The 17,425-nt window shown below is 47.3% G+C and overlaps 1 protein-coding gene across 1 annotated transcript in view; it reads right to left on the bottom strand.

The window, feature by feature from the left end:
* The window catches only part of znf414 (zinc finger protein 414), a 39,001-nt gene extending 21,576 nt beyond the window's left edge, over nucleotides 1-17,425 (bottom strand). Inside the window, exons 1-2 of the mRNA XM_078198410.1 lie at nucleotides 17,292-17,425; nucleotides 8,057-8,217 (exon numbers count right to left, since the gene is read on the bottom strand). Coding sequence (XP_078054536.1) covers nucleotides 8,057-8,114 — 58 coding nt within the window. The 5' untranslated portion in view covers nucleotides 8,115-8,217; nucleotides 17,292-17,425. The remainder of the gene's footprint in view (nucleotides 1-8,056; nucleotides 8,218-17,291) is intronic.

Here is a 17,425-nt window from a genome sequence, read left to right as displayed (position 1 = left end):
CATTAAAGCTGAAACTATCAATATTCATATCAAGGTTGTAACAGCTGAAAATGGCGCAGGACTCAACTGGGCTGAATTCTCTACTTCCTATTCTTGTGTGCCCCCTGCTGTAATTTTACCTGTACTGCAAAGCATCTAAGGCAGTTTTTCTTCCAACAAAATAATCAAAGTAAAGTTTATTTATTAGTCACAAGTAGGCTTACATTAACACTGCAATGAAGTTTCTGTGAAAATCCCCTAGTCGCCACACTCCGGCGCCTGTTCGGGTACACTGAGGGAGAATTTAGCATGGCCAATGCACCTAACAAGCACGTCTTTCGGACTGTGGGAGGAAACCAGAGCACCCGGAGGAAACCCACGCAGACACGGGGAGAATGTACAGACTCCGCACAGACAGTGACCCAAACCAGGAATCGAATGATGTAGCAGGGCTAACCACTGTGCCACCCCAACTACGCTACCGTGCTGCCGGAGTATTTCAATTTAACTTACACCCTGTATGCATGCATGATAGAGAAAATAATCATTGGTAAAAGCCAAAAAAGGCTTTCCATTATTCTCAATGAATGTCAAGGGGAGATGGTCAGATTCTCTCTTCTCATTGCTTGGCACTTCATAGAATCCCTGCAGTGCAGAACGAGGCCATTCGTCCCATCGGGTCTGCACTGACTCTCCAACAGAACATTGTATCCAGGCCCTGTAACCCCACATATTTACCCCACTAGTTCCCCTTAACCTATACTTCTTGGGACACTAAGGGACAATTTAGCATGGCCAATAAACCCAACCTGCACATCTTTGGTCTGTGGGAGGAAACTGGAGCACCCGGAGGAAACCCACGCAGACTCGGGGAGAACGTGCAAACTCCACACAGATTGTGATCTGAGGCCGGAATTGAACCCGAGTCTCTGGCGTCGTGAGGCTGCAGTGCTAACCACTGTGCCACCGTGATGATGTGAATGTTACTTGCCACTTAGTCCCAAGTCTTGCCACAGGTGACACAGACTGATTCATGGGTGCATCAGGCTTCACAAATCACCCAAATACAATCCATAATAAAGTGGGTCACCATGCCATGAATGTTGAGGCCAATTAAATCCACAGAGACATTTGGAAGTCCAGGTAAGGAGGTGATGGCTCATGTGAGGCCAAAACTGCCCTTTGTAGCTCTGGTAACGCTCCAATTAGAAATCCCCACACAGCAGCAGAGTGCAATACAAACGTGGCCCATATGATAATTTAAGTTGCTTCTTGGCACAACGTCAGGATAATGAAGTAATGATTCAATTATTTAGACACAAAAGTATTCAAAATTAGTTGGGGGATAGATGCAGCGAACAACTGTTGGCACAGTGGTTAGCACTGCTGCCTCACAGCTGGTGGACAGTCAGGACAACTCTGGATCTGGAGGCTAGCTGCAAAATAAGCAGGACTTCTCTGGATGCACACGCAATTATGGACCACAGCAGCAGGGTGAGGTAAAGGGTTGTGCCTCGACATCATTTAAACACCTCATAAAACCTACTTTACAGCACCCGGTGACATGGCGATCAAGGGCCATCTTTCCACAAGTCCTACCGCCATAAATTCCTTCAATGGTGGATCAGCTGAAGGTGGAAGAAAAGTTGCAGCAGGGCCTTGGAATCATAGAATCCCTATAAGGCATTTGGCCCATTGAGCCTGCACCGACAACAAGCCCACCCAGGCCCTTTCCTCTTAACCCCACGTACTTACCCCTGACACAAAGGGGCAATTTATCATGGCCAATCCCCCTAACCCGCGCATCTTTGGAATGTAGGAGGAAACTGGAGCACCCGGAGGAAACCCACGCAGACATGGGGAGAATGTGCAAACTCCACACAGACAGACACCCGAGGGCGGAATTGAACCCGGGTCCCTGGTGCTGTGCGGCAGCAGTGCTAACCACTGTGCCACCGTGCTGCCCCTCCCTATCCTGATCTTAACAACCAGGCAATGGTCCACCAAGATAGTGCAAGGATGACTGTGCAAAAGACCTCCTGTTATAAATGAGACCACCCACAGACCCTTCGACAGATGATAACATTAATGTAGCTCTTTGGCGGTAAGTTAGCGGTGATGGGGGCAAGATCATGATCCCTGGCAGCGTCTTGTCACAACCTGACGAAAAGACAACAGTTAAGGATTAATCGCTCCATTCTTAACTGAGACAGGGTGGGGGGAGAGCTTGGCATTTCTAACTGTGCAAGAGGATCCCTCTTCAGGATTAGCTCTACACACCCCACTGGGGGGGGGGCGGGGGGGGCTAGAAAAGGTACACCCCAAAACAACGGTGCCTGCCTTACTCCAAACACAGCTGGGAAACTGCAGCCAGCCTGAAGATCAGCAGTCAAAACTCACAAAGAACAATCAAGAAAGGGTCTTGGAATATCAGGTCATTACTGGATAACTCAGAAATTGGAGAGACAAATGACATTAGTCCAGAAAATTAAGATGCTTAGATATTGATATAGTCACCATTAGTGAGATACGTGGAGCAACTGGGGGACAAATCAAAGCACATAGAGGTGGCTTCTTTTTTAACCTTTCCCGAGTTGTGGGCATCGTGGGCCAGGCCAGCATTTGTTGCCTATCCTTAATTGCCCTTGAACCGAGTGCTCAGCCATTTCAGAGGACACTTGAGTCAACTACACTGCTGTGGATCTGGAGTCACATGTCGGCCAGACCAGGTGAGGATGGCAGATTTCCTTCCCTAAAGAACACTGGTGATAAGATGTGTTTTTACAACAATCAATGGTAGTCATCATGGTCACCATTACTGAGGCTAGCATTATATCCCAGATTTATTATGGTTTTAAGTTCCATCAGCCACCATGGTGGGATTTGAACTCATGTCCCCCGGAACAAGAGCCTGGGCCTCTGAAATACTCGTCCATTACCCCTATATCACCCTTCTTCCGCATGGGGAAATCTCAAAAGGAACTTTGAAGTCACAGAGTCGGTTTTGCCATCAGAAACAGACAGATTCAAAATTTATTACCGCCATTTTGCCATCACAATCCCACAGGTTCAGAGAAGCAGAGTGGGTTGATATGATGCACATATGGAGATTAGAACAAAGGCTAAGCCCATGTTCGCCTTCTGTGAGATTATTGGCAGGGGCTCAAATGCGATTTCGGATCTTCACCATCCCTAGCCAGTGATGTCATCAGGTTCGCATCCACATTGGCACGGTGGCACAGTGGTCAGCACTGCTTCCTCACAGCACCAGGGACCCGGGTTCAATTCCGGCCTCAGGTCACTGTCTGTGTGGAGTTTGCACATTCTCCCCATGTCTGCGTGTGTTTCCTCCAGGTGCTCTGGTTTCCTGCCACAGTCCAAAGATGTGCGGGTTAGGTTGATTGGCCATGCTAAATTGACCCTTCTGTCAGGGGGATTAGCAGGGTAAATACGTGGGGTTATGGGAATAAGTCCTGGATGGGATTGTGATCGGTGCAGACTCAATGGACTGAATGGCCTCCTTCTGCACTGTAGGGATTCTAAAGGGTATGATTTACATACATTTCCATAGATTTTGATATCATTAACACGCTCACCCCTCGCCAGATCTTCAAACCGCACCGACCTGACATCATGTCAGCGCGGTTTACAACAGGTTCACCCAGATGTGAGTGGGAGGAGGGAGTGGTCAGAGTGAGTGAATGCTGGCTCCGATCCGGGGGGTGGGGGGGGTGAATAGTGGAGCCCCGAGGCCTCCGTGGTGAGGTGGGGGGAAGGTTTGTTGCTGCTCTGGTGGGGTCACCCTTTAAGCTTAGCGCCCTGATCTCTGTGCTGCTGGGTTTTGCCACCGCTCCCTGGATGACAACGTGAATCACGCCCCCTTGGTTTTTTTTAAAAACCAGAATGTGGGAGAGTCTGGAGAGAAAACCGACTGGTTTCTCTGGAGAGAAACGGGCCAGTTGTCTTGCCAGAAACAACATTCTGCCATTTTTGTTTGGTAAGATTTTTCCCTTCACATTGTGAACTACTGATAATAACCACATTCCGCCATTGGCCAGCTTTGCTCTGCTTGTCCCCGGGGATGCCTCACGTTGATTACACTGAAGCCAAGTTGTGATCTTTCTGTCCCTTCCTAATTAATACTCATTACCTTCCAAAAGGCAACTCGCAAAATATCTCTGCTGTGAAAAGTAAAAGGGAGGGCAAACACTTGATCCGGTGGAGAGAGAATTAGTGTTAATGTTTCAGGTTAATGGTCTCTTATCAAAACTGGGAAACGAGATAGGGGGAATTATGAGGGAAAAGGACAAAAAGGAAGGTCTGTGACGGAATGGAAGATAAAGGGAGACTAAACAACAAAAGAGTGGACAGGGTAACAACTGGGAATGTGACAAAAAAAACAACAAAAAGGTGTGTCTGGAGGAGGTGCCGTCATTGAAACGTTAACTCTGTCCTGACCTGCTAAGCTTTTCAGGCACTTTCTGCTTTTGTTTCAGATTTCCAGCACCTGCGGTATTTTGCTTTCCAGTTTATTCAGCGCCATTTACAGAAAATGTCTGCTCTAAGCCCTGTGCCTTGACCAGTGTGTTTACCCTGCATTCTAATCTCTCTGACCAGGTGCTCAGAACGGGAGGAGTCAGTGCAGTGGTTGGTGCTTCTGGAGACTGTAGCAATGGTTGTGTCCTTGAAGCCAAATGGAAGAAAGTGCAGGGGCTGCTGCCTTAACGGACCCCCTTTCGCCAATGCCCTCATTGCTGGACAACTCTGGCCATCAGCAAAGTCATCTGTCTTTAGAGTCTCCACCAGTCATTCGCTCCAAATTGGCCAATCCGGCAGAAACAGGATCCTGTGGGCGGATGCCAGGTCACAGATGGTGCCAAGCATAGCAGACACCTGTCACAGGTTTATAGCTTTCTTCCTCGGGAGTGAATCACCCAGTGCACCTTGTTGTATATTTATTTTCTTCATTGGCAATAAAGTTTTTGTTGATTCAAGCCACTCGAGTTGTCCTCGACCTATTACACCAGTCATGAAGAATCGAGGTGATGTCATTCACTTGATCCTCCTCGTCAAATCGGGCACTTTGCGCCTCCACTTTAAAAGGTTGATGGTTTTGGTACCAGAGTGTTCCCTTACTTTGTTGAACCTTCACGTGTCAGATTTAAAAGGAACCAGCACTAAATGTAGCGGCTTTTCCACTGTTCCCGTGGTTTCCCAGGCAAACCGTGTGCTTTCTGACGCTGCCACATACCTTCTCAGTAAATGGCAAAATAAGTTAGCTTAGATGGGCTTTTTGGTCAGCATGGACCAGTTTGGGCCGAAGGGCCTGTCTCCATGCCGTAGATTCTATGATTCTAAGTTACGAGCTCAAAGACCAGACAATTTGACAAATGCCTTGCTGGCCTGGCCCAGTGTACACTATCCACACGCAAGAAAAGGGAACAGTTCTGCTTTAGTAAGTTGGGTAAGGGCGGCACTCTCTGATGCTGGCATCCAATGTATTACTCTTGTTAACACTGATGACTGGTTGAGTGTGATGGCAGGCTGGACTATAGAGCATAAACCATGCTGTAACATAGGTGCGGCTGGTCCATTACCTACACGTCCGTATTTACCAAATGGGGAGACTGGATTCCTGAATGGCAGCCTCCTGAAGGGGAAGGCCCCATGGAAATGAATCTATTTGTTCGTTAATCTAAATGTCCATTCTTCATTTGCGAACACAGATTGGGGAGTCTAGTCCCATCTTCGACTCATATCCATGCTGCTGTTATGTGTTCATGACTTGACTCCAGTTTCGATAAGCTTACATGAGGCATGCAGCTAGCAAGAAACATGTTTCTTCTCTGCTAGGCATGGATTAGCACAACCCAGAGCTAGCAGCTAACTCTAACTCACAGTAAATTAGCAGAGAATGCATGGAGATGCCCATAATATGCCCAAAGGATTGTGAATGTAGCCCAATCCATCACGCAAACCAGCCTCCCAACCACTGACTCTGTCTACACTTCCCGCTGCCTTGGAAAAGCAGCTGGCATAATCAAGGACCCCCGCACATTCTCTCTTCCACCTTCTTTTGTCGGGAAAAAGATACAAAACTCTGATGTCACGTACCAACCGACTCAAGAACGGCTTCTTCCTGCTGCCATCAGACTTTTGAATGAACCTACCTTATATTAAGTTGATCTTTCTCTACACCCTAGCTATGACTGTCACACTATATTCTGCACCCTCTCCTTTCTCCCTCCTCTATGTATTCTGTGAACAGTACTTTTCATTGAATCACAGTACATGTGACAATAATAAATCAAATAAAAAAATACACTCTGTTAGTCTCAAAGCAGGAAAATACCACTAGGGTGTACAGCGAATTACACTTACTCTGGCTTATTAAAGAAATACAAAAATAGTAATGACAGCAATGGGCCAACAATGAAATTAAACTTGAGCTAATACAAATAAATGTCTGTAATTCTTAAATCTCCTCTCAGTAAATTCCCGATGGAAAGTAGATCTTCTGAAAACTCATCTTTGCATGCGGACATTGCCATTTATAATTACGAATTAGCAACTCGGGAACAAGATTTGTGTAATGGTGCCGAGTACAGTGAACAGAATACAATGATCCATCCTTTAAAACTAACGTGCAAGTTCTAGCTCAGACCTGTTCATCAGCCTATTGATCAGTGCAAGTGTCAAGGCTAAATGAAGAGTTCCTGGAGTACTTTCATTTCACATTGAGGCAATCTCTTTAAGATTTACGAACAGTATTGAGCGGACATATAATCACAGGAAGCCATGAGCTAACAGACTAGGAAAATTTGTCCTTTTGCAATGGAGTGGTGGTGTGAATGGCTTGAAAGATCCTGGACCAGAAAGGGCAGTCAAGCTTTGAATGGGGAAATTCAGTCCAGGGAATTGGATGCAAGAGATGAACTTTGCATCAAATCTTATAGAAGAATGACAGGAGTATAAACATTTGAACAAGACATTGTAGTTCGTCCGAATATCCTTTAGAATACTGGATGCTATTCTCCCTAGAGAGGGTACAGAGGAGGTTCACCAGGATGTTTGGGGCAATGGTTTGGGGCGGCACGGTGGTTAGCACTGCTGCCTCACAGTGCCAGGGACCCGGGTTCGATTCCCCGGTTTGTCTGTGCAGAGTTTGCACGTTCTTCCCGTGTCTGCGTGGGTTTCCTCCGGGTGCTCCAGTTTCCTCCCACAGTCCAAAGATGTGCGGGTTAGGTGGATTGGCCATGCTAAATTGCCCCTCAGTGTCAGGGGTGATTAGAAAGGTAAATACGTGGGGTTGCGGGGATAGGGCCTGGATGGGATTGTTGTCGGTGAAAACTCGATGAGCTGAAGGGCCTTTTCTGCACTCTATGACCGAGAAAAATGTTGTGAACTATGCAAAACAGGAAGGACTGATTGGAATTATACTGGATGGGAAGTTATATCTGATGAAGATCTGAATATAGTTTTTCTCCCCTCACTTCCAATCTACTCCCCGGGAGACGATGAATGGTTTAATGGAAATTAAGAGGTTTTTAAGTGCATGAAAAAGCTTCGAGAAGTTAAATAGCGCAAAACTGTTTGTACTGATTTGCAAATTGGTAACAAAGTGGTATGGATTGAGAATTCTCTCTGGAAGAAACAATAGGGAAGAGAGGCGAATTTTTCCTCTCTACGGGGTTAAGTGAACATAGAATGCTTTAAGCACAAGTGACAATTATAGAGGAGCTAAAATTTAATTTTTAAAAAAGGAAATTGGATTACTGTTTCAAAGAATAATGGACACATGCGCGCACACACACGCACGCTTGAAACTACTCAATTACGGGACAAAAACAAATTACTGCGGATGCTGGAATCTGAAACCAAGAGAAAATGCTGGAAAATCTCAGCAGGTCTGGCAGCATCTGTAAGGAGAGGAAAGAGCTGACGTTTCGAGTCCAGATGACTCTTTGTCAAAGCAAAACGGTACTTCAACAAAGTTGCAATTGGAAGCATTCAAAACAGACAAAAAGACACTGAATAATTTAAAGCCTTGTTGCAAATCCAGTTCAGTGTTACATACCCTCCAGTGACTGGGTGGTGGCTACCACACCCTTTTCTGGCTCCGTTCTGAGAAACATGTTTCTGCCGGGGCTGGCTCTGGGCTCATAGTCAGGCAATCCTCACACGGGAAAGATGTGCCACTGGACTCCAGGAGGAACAACTTCAATCTGGTGGCTCGGCCTAGAGAGGAAACAAAAGTTTGAAATGAAATATAGTTTAAATGAAGATACAAATCTGTAATGCTTAATTTATCAGTATATCACATGTGACTTTGCAATTGGAGTCAAGACTAGATACAGTCTTCGAATGAAACAAGAACGGAGTGTGTGAAATCATCAGGCCAGGGTTCACGAACGTAAATCAGCATTCACTTTAAGTCACACGATCAGCTCTGATTTTTCTAATTTCATAATAAATTTGTATGTCCATGCTGCAAACTTATCAATTGATGCCAAAACAATGAATGTATTCAAGAGGCGGCTGGATATAGCACTTGGGGCGAATGGGATCAAAAGTCATGGGGAGAAAGCAGTATTAGGCTATTGAGTTGGACGATCAGCCATGATCATGATGAATGACAGAGCAGGCTCGAAGGGCCGAATGGCCTCCTCCTATCTTCTATGTTTCTATCAAGCTACAATAAAACTCTCCTGTCCTCAGCTGAAAGTTGCAGTAGATGGCATATTTACGAGCCAGGTAATTGGTGAGTAATTAACAGAGTCTAGGTATAGATCAGCCACAATTTAATTGAATGGGAGATCAGACTCGAAGGGTTGAATGGCCTTCTGTTATTCTTACAGTAGTCGGGATTGAATCAAGCTTTTGTCAGGAGTTATGAAGTCTATTGGAAAGCTGCTACAAATTTGCTTCGAGTGGGCTACAGTGGAATCTCAATGATCTATCCATCACAATGCAAATACTGGAAATTGTTAGCTCGGGACCCCAAAATAACACAGCAGATTGCTATTCTGAAGTCGACAAGCAGTCCCAATTCCCACTGATTTCCCATTATGCACAATATTTCGAGAATGCTTCCATAATATTGCAAATGATTGAGGTTCCATTATATACGGAAACATAGAACACTGTCTGTAAGGAGTCAGCTCACACACGTATGCAACATAAGAACACAAGAAATAGGAGTATGAGTTAACCACTTGGCCCATCGAGCTTGCTCTACCATTCAATGCTAACCCGGCTGATCTTGGGCTTCAACTCCATATTCTTGCCCGCTCCCTCACCATATTCTTTAATTCCTGAGACACCAAAAATCTGTCTTTTCCAGCCTCAAATGTATTCAACCCCATGGGGCATCCACAACTCTCTGGGGTAGAAATTTCCAAAGATTCACGAACAATTCTGGATCATTTCAGTCCTAAATGATTTGCCCGTTATCCTGAAACTGTGCTCCCTTTTGTATTCACCAGCCAATGGAAACAATCTCTCAGCATTTAACCTATCCAGCCCTTCGGAATTATGTAGGTTTTAATGAGATCGCCCCTCATTCTTCTAAGAGAACACAAGCCCAATTTACTGAGCCTCTCATCATAAGACAGGGACCAACTTGGAGAACCTTCGCTGTACCACTTGCTACACCCTTCCTTAAATGTGGAGATCAAAACTGTACACAGTATTCCCAATGTAGTCTCACCAAAACCCTGAGTGTCTTTTGGAAATCCTGATATACTACATCTACCGGTACCCCTTTACCCTACTAGCCACATCCTCAAAAAACTCTAATAAATTTATCAAAAAGGATTTCCCTTCAGTAAAACCATGCTGATTTGTTCTAATTGTACACTTTTCTAAGTGCATTGTTAAGACTTCTTTAGTAATAGATTCCAGCAATTTCCCAATGATTGACATTAGGCTAACTGGCCTGTCGTTTTCAATTTTCTCTCTCCCTCCTTTCTTGTAAAGTGCTGTAACATTTGCCAACTTCCAATCTAGTGGGACCGTTCCTGAATCCAAGGAATTTCCATCCTCTCCTCCCCGCTGCGGCATGTTTTCCAGTGGTGGAGGTGGCTCGCCATTGGCTGGAGGCAGGATCTTCCAGTCCTGCCATTGTCGACGGTGTTTTGTATGGAGAACCAGCCACGGGAGACACCTTTAGTGGGACTGGAAGGTCCCGCTGGTGGGAAGGGATAGAAAATCCCACACGCTCTCTCTGCAACTCTCTCTTTTAGAACTCGAGGGTACAGGCCATTAGGTCTCAGGGATGTGTCAGATTTTAGTTCCTTAAATTGCTTCAATACTTGTGCCGTGATTCTCTGCCACCAACGGGAAAACCGGAGTGTTTCCTGCTGGAGCTGGCAAGGGCCTGTCAAGTGGAATTCAGTCTTCTTTATAATGTAAATACACGCAGAACATTCAACGTGCTGGCCAACCCAGTTTGAGAGAGATCGGGGTGCCATTTTTGAAGGGTCACAGTGAAGTCCTAGCCCCCCAACCCAGCACAGAATTAGCAACCTCCCTGCCCACCACTAAATGATCAGATAACCCCCACGTCCCCATCAACACCCCCGCCAATGACACAGACGCAAGGGTGACCCGACCCACCCCCTCCCCCAGTTGAAGGTCTGATCTCCTCCACCCCAACAAGAGTCATGCTCCAGAATGGGGACAATAATGCCCCTCCCATTGGCAGTGACACCCTGGCACTGACACTCTGTGGTCACTGCCAGGGTGTCAGGGGGAGTGGTGCCAGTCTCTTCTACAGGTGAAAGCTACTTCCAGTGAAGGCACACTATTCCAGCATAAGTGGTTGAAGACTTACCATGGAGAAAAAAAGTCCCCAAAGTCTTCAGATCAAAGAACAAGCCTGTTTATAAATAGTGCTGTTAAGAACAAGCATTTTTATAAACACCACCATTCGGAAATTCTCCGTCTGCTGTTTAATAGCCTGGACCTGTCAATCAGAACAAGCCTGTTTATAAATACAGATCAGAAAAGAAATACTTGAGATGTATTCAACCATGAAGGGAAACAAAAACAACCAAACAAAGCTCCTGCCTGCTGACTAAGAGCCTCTTAATTGACAGGTCTAGGCTATTTATAAAGGTGCTGGTGCGTGAAATTGAATGTAAACAAAGCTTTAGGAAACATTTGAGCTTTAAGTTCAGACTAGAAAAAAATGCAGCGTTAAAAGAATGGACTGAGTGAGCAGTTGTGGTGAGGAGCCTGCAGCTGTCAACCAGAGCAGTTCAAGTTGGCCAGGCGGCACCTTCCAATCATCCAGGCTACAAACGGGAATCCCCCAGTCAAACAGACATCCCTTGTCAGTCAGAGGACTTCAAAGGGGTTTGCTCACACCTGGGGCTCCTGGGAGAGAGCAAAGGAATCCCTTTTGTAGAATAGAGTGCTGCAGTGATATTGATGGCTCCCTGGCATCCAGGGGGCATGGAAAGTGACCAGGCCACTTCAAAGATTTCACAGCACACAGATGAGAATGAGCATACAGAAAGCTGCCAGGTATCTGCAGGCTAAGAGTGCTCTCCACTTTTTGCATGGCTGGAAGGGGCAGTCCTGCCACAAGACGCCTATCCCGGGGGAACAGTCCTGAGGTCAACCCTTTCCCCTCAGCCTGGAGTTGTGTTTGTTTTTGTTTCCCTTCACTATTGAATACATCTCAAGTACTTCCTCTTTTCTATTCAGTGTTTATAAACAGGATTGCTCTGACTGGCAGGCCCAGGCTATTAAGCAGCCTCCCTTAGTGTGAAACTCAAGTCCCAGGCCAGGGGTCTGCAACCTGCAGTCTCCGTGTGGTTCCTAACCTTGACTGATACCTTTTTTGATGGTAATCCAATGACTTGTTTTGAAACATACAAAACTAGGAGCAGGAGTAGACCATTCAGCTCTTCGGGCCTGCTCTGCCATTCGTTATGAACATGGCTGATCATCAAAATTCAATATCCTGATCCCCCTTTCCCTCCATAACCTTTGATCCCTTTAGACCCAAGAGCTATATCCAATTTCTTCTTGAAATCACACAACGTTTTGGCCTCAACTACTTTCTGAGGGAGTGAATTCCACACGTTCACCACCCTCTCAGTGAAGAAATTTTTCCTCACCTCAGTCCTAAAAGATTTATCCCTTATCCTCAAGCTATGACCCCTAGTCCTGGACTCCCCCACTATCAGGAACATTCTTTCTGAATCTACCCTGTCGAACTCTTAGAATTTTATAAGTTTCCACGAGATCCCTTCTTATTCTTCTAAACTCCTTTGAATACAACCCTATCTGATTTAGTCTGTCCTCATTTGACAGACCTGCCATCCCATCCTGGTAAACCTTCGCTGCACTCCCTCTATAGCAAGAACATCCTTCCTCAGATAAGGACACCAAAACTGCACACAATACTCCAGGTGTGGCCTCACCAACACCCTATACAATTACAGTAAAACATTCCTATTCCTATACTCATTGGCTTTTTAAACTTCTGTTACAGTTGTATTTGTGAGAGAGTATCATTCAATTCACAACATTTTGGTACAAGCCTTTAAAACTTTGTTGTAACATGTCTCTGCCCTGTTTTAAAATTCATTTTAATGGGATGTGGGTGTCGCTGACAAGGCCAGTGCTTATTACCCATGCCTAATTATCCTCAGGAAGGTGATGGTGAGCTGCCTTCGTGAACCGCTTCAGTCCCTGTGGCGTAAGTACACCCACAGTGCTGTTAGGGAGGGAATTCCAGGACTTTGACCCAGCAACAGTGAAGGAGTGAAGATATATTTCCAAGTCAGGATGGTGAGTAACTTGGAGGGGAACTTCCAGGCAGTGGTGTTCCCATGTGTCTGCTGCTCTTGTCTTTCTATGACAGCGGTCGTGGGTTTGGCAGGTGCTGTTTAAGAAGTCTTGGTGAGTTTTTGCAGTGCTTCTTGTAAATGATACACACTGCTGCTACTAAGTGTCAGTAGTGGAAGAAGTGAATGCTTGTGGAAGGGGTGTCAATCAAGTGAGCTGCTTTGTCCTGGATGCTGTCGAGCTTCTTGAGTGTTGTTGGAGTTGCACTCATCCAGACAACTGGGGAGTATTCCATCACACTCTTGATCTGTACCTTGTAGAAGGCGGACAGGTTTTGGGGAGTCAGGATATGCATTACTGGCCATAGAATTCCCACCCTCTGACTTGCTCCTTAGCCACAGTATTTACGGGGCTAGTCCAATTCAGCCTCTGGTCAATATTAATCGCCAGAATGTTCATGTTTTTCATTATTATTGGCATTTAAATAGCAACATTGTTTTTTAAAGTTTATTTATTAGTCACAAGTAGGCTTACATTCACACTGTAATGAAGTTACGGTGAATATCCCCGAGTCGCCACACTCCAGCGCCTGTTCGGGTACACCGAAGGAGAATTTAATATGGTCAATGCACCTGCACATCTTTGGATTGTAGGAGGAAACCGGAGCACCCGGAGGAAACCCACGCAGACACAGGGAGAACGTGCAAACTCCACACAAACAGTGACCCAAGGGAATGAAACCCAGGTCCCTGGCACTGAGAGGCAGCAGTGCTAACCACTGTGCTGCCCCATTCTGGCTGTTAAGATACTGTGTTTTCGACTAAACATGAAAAAAAAGTTGCTCTTCTTGTTATTAAAGTTGCCGACTCCTGCACTTGGCTCGTGACAGAAGTCAAGCTTCAGGGAGTATCTTTATAGATACATTCGTGATCGGATTTGGGAATTTCACAAACAGAATTTTTGCAAATTCGTTTCATTGCTATGAATTGTATTTTGTGCTCAGGGAGAGAAATTCAAGTTTTTCAATTGTTACCTGAAGTGCAGTTCCGATTTGCTGCTCCTGACCAAACATAAAATGTGCAGGAAAACACAATCCTGTTTTAACACTGAACAGTCCCACACAGACTGCCCTGGTGTTTTTCCCCAACTTAAGTCAGTGTTATCTCATTCTCTTGTTCACTCTATACCTTTAACAATCCTCTTTAACAAACAACTGCAGGGGCAGCTCTGTGACACAGTGGTTAGCACTGCTGCCCTCTTTTTAGGTCAAACCAAACCAAGTAAACAAACTCAGATTAAATCAGGACAAAGTAAAAGGGGCAGCTCCCCAAAAAGGAGGGGGAACAGCCCGAACAGAAATCAAAGTACAAAGGAAACTTAAAAACATCAAATTAAAATGTGATTATTGGGGTCAATAATGCACCCCAACCCCTGCGGTGCCCAGTGGGCGCGGAAAGCGTCAACCTCGCCCGTGGACACCGCATGCTCCCTCTCCAGGGACACCTGGCCGCGAACGTAGCCGCGGTAGAGGGGAAGACAGTCAGGATGGACGGCCCCCTCGATCGCCCGCAGCCTGGACCGGTAAATGGCGCGTTTCGCCAGGCCCAGGAGCAGGTTCACGAGGAGGTCGCCATCCCGACCCTCCCCTCTCCGCACCGGGTGTCCGTAGATCAGGAGCGTGGGACTGAAGTGCAGACAAAACATCAACAAAAGGTTCTTCAGGAAAACATAAAGGGAGTGCAGCCTAAGACACACAACAAAGACATGGTCCACGGACTCCACAAGGCCGCAGAAAGGGCAGTCTTCGGAGCCCGTGAACCAGTGAACCCTACGGTTGTGCGGAACTGCTGCATGCACCACCCTCCACCCCAGGTCCCCGACGTAATTGGGGGAGATCCCTCCGTAGAGGGACCTCCAGCGGGGACCTCCGCCGCCCGGCGGCAACAAGGCCCGCCAAGGTGTATCCGGGCGACAGGCAAGGAGGCAGTAGTGGAGGGTGTGCAGCAGCAGCCCGCACAGGAAACGCCTCCGCGCGGTAGAAAAAGGCACGGAGGGCATTTCCGCGAGGCGGCTCAGGCTGTGGGGCACCTCACCCAGGGGAGGGGGCTGAGGCTTTGGGCCAATGTGGAATTGCGCCCGAACAGGGGAACGCTCGGGCGGGATCCCACCGCACGCCTGCGCCGTCTCAAGTTTGCGTGCAGTTTCGGGGCCGAGCACGACCGTCCTAAGGTCTAGGATGGCTTTGGCTGCGCGCCAGACGGACGTCCCCGCACGCTCAACCAGCACGCGGGGACTCATCCAGCCTGCCCCTCCGCCATCGAGCACGTCCCCGATTCTGGTCACCCCGGCGTCCACAGCCCTCCTCTCCGCCAGCCACCTGAAGTTATACGGCTGGAGGAGCGGATTCCTGAGCAGCGGCTCTCGCACGAGAGCCGCTACTCCTGACGGGGGAGAGCTGCGTCGCGAGGCGACCTTGTTCCAGACAGTGAGGAGGTCCTGGTAAAAGACGGGCAACTCCTGCAGGGTGGTCGGAACACGCCCCAGTTCGATATGCAGGAGCTGCACGTCATAATTGAGGCCGTGCCATTGGCGGAAGAAATACGTCGCCATGGCACACCACTGTGGAGGGGGCTCAACGTAAAGGTACCTCTGCAGGGCCTGGAGGCGGAAGGTCGCTATCTGAGTGCGGAGGCACACCAGACCTTGTCCGCCCTCCTCAAGCGGGAGATACAGGACCGCAGCAGGGACCCAGTGCAGTCGATTGCCCCAGAAGAACCGCACGAGGGTACTCTGGATATCGGTGACAAAGCCAGGGGGAGGGGTCAAAGGGACCAGCCGGTACCACAGCATGGAGGCGACCAGCTGGTTTATGACACGAACTCGCGCCCCGTAGGACAGCACTCGGAGCAGTCCTGTCCAGCGACTCAGGTGGGCGGAGACTTTGGCCTCCAGCTCCCGCCAGTTCACCGGCCAGGATTCCTCGTAGCACTGCTGCCTCACAGCGCTACGGTCCCCAGTTCGATTCCCAACTTGGGCCACTGTCTGTGAGGAGTCTACTCGCTCTCCCAGTGTCTGCGTGGATTTCCTCTGGATGCTCCAGTTTCCTCCCACAGTGCGAAAGACGTGTGGGTTAGGTGCATTGGCCATGCTAAATTCTCCCTCAGTGTACCTGAACAGGCGCTGGAGTGTGCCGACTAGGGGATTTCACAGTAACTTCATTGCAGTGTTAATGCAAACCTCGTTTCACTAAAAAATAAACTTAAACCTATAGTCACCAGAGCTAATACAATATACATTGCATATCAACTGCACCATACAACAACATAGACTTAATGACCATAAGCACCACCACAGGGACAGATGCAACAGAAAGAAACCCAATCATTTTACGCTAAGGTTGGATTATAAAGCAGGGAAGCCTGCAGACAAGGCTGAAATGTTAGATTTACAAATACATGGTAGCCTGCAAACTTCTCAGGAGGAAATGGCTGTGAGCCCCATGCCCAGAAGCCCCAACCAAGGCTTAATTACAATGCAAAAAGACCAACAACGACCACTGGATAAACTGAGTCACAGCATGTTTTAACATGATCTGCTTTATTATCTGGACGGCACGGTGGTTAGCACTGCTGCCTCACAGCACCAGGGATCCAGGTTCAAATCCCAGCTTGGGTCACCGTCTGTGTGGAGTCTGCACATTCTCCCCGTGTCTGCATGGGTTTCCTCCGGGTGCTCCGGTTTCCTCCCACAGTCCAAAGATGTGCAGGTTAGGTGGATTGGCTGTGCTAAATTGCCCCTGGGATTGTGGTTGGTGCAGACTCAATGGGCCGAATGACCTCCTGCTGCACTGTAGGATTCTATGATTTAATAATATAGTGCACAAACATTCAAGAGGCCCTATCCTTCATGGCACTGAGGTGCAGAAGGAGCCAATCCCCAGGTTTGGCAATATAGCTCTGACCATATACTCCAGGTTCCAAACCATAAGGGATGTCAGAAAGACATCGAACTTGCTTTGTGCCGTCCAATAATGACAACTGCGGTGCTATCTTACACACTGCTCAGGGGAGCTTATTTGTCTTATCTTTATGGTTAAGGGGTTTTATTAATCAAAAGCTGTACTGAAGTTCAGCTTCTCTTATGGCCAAAAAGCAAACAACTACTGATACTTAATAAATGAAATACAATTTAGTAATCACTTTAATATTTTTAGAGACACTGACAATTCCGGGATAATGCTCAATGATTACTGTGAATCCCAGGATTGCTGTGAATCCCAGTGCATTGGTTGAAGGAATCCCTACCGTTTTAAGGATATTTAGTGTTTGGAAAGGTGAATTTTCCGCGGGAAAGCTTTGATCAGTTTCACGGCAATTGTAAACAAAACAAGCTCCGGAGCTGCGCTGACTCTGAAATAAAAAGGGGCAAATCCACATCCCACCGCGGGACCCAGCTCCACACCAACACTGCAACCTCCAGGGACCCTGCTACAGCACAAACAGCTCACTCACCAGCAATGCTCAGAGGAGTGCCAGCGACCAGGCGCTACCCAGTTCCGGAGGAATGGTGATACTGTCACAAGATGAGTTCCCAACACAATCCGGCTACATTGTAGCCATTTTAAAACATTGTGTCAAACATCGCG

The sequence above is a fragment of the Mustelus asterias genome, chromosome 26, assembly GCF_964213995.1.
Source record: "Mustelus asterias chromosome 26, sMusAst1.hap1.1, whole genome shotgun sequence".
NCBI lineage: Eukaryota > Metazoa > Chordata > Chondrichthyes > Carcharhiniformes > Triakidae > Mustelus > Mustelus asterias.
Note: the sequence above shows the minus strand (reverse complement) of the source record. Positions and strands in the feature narration are given on the sequence as shown.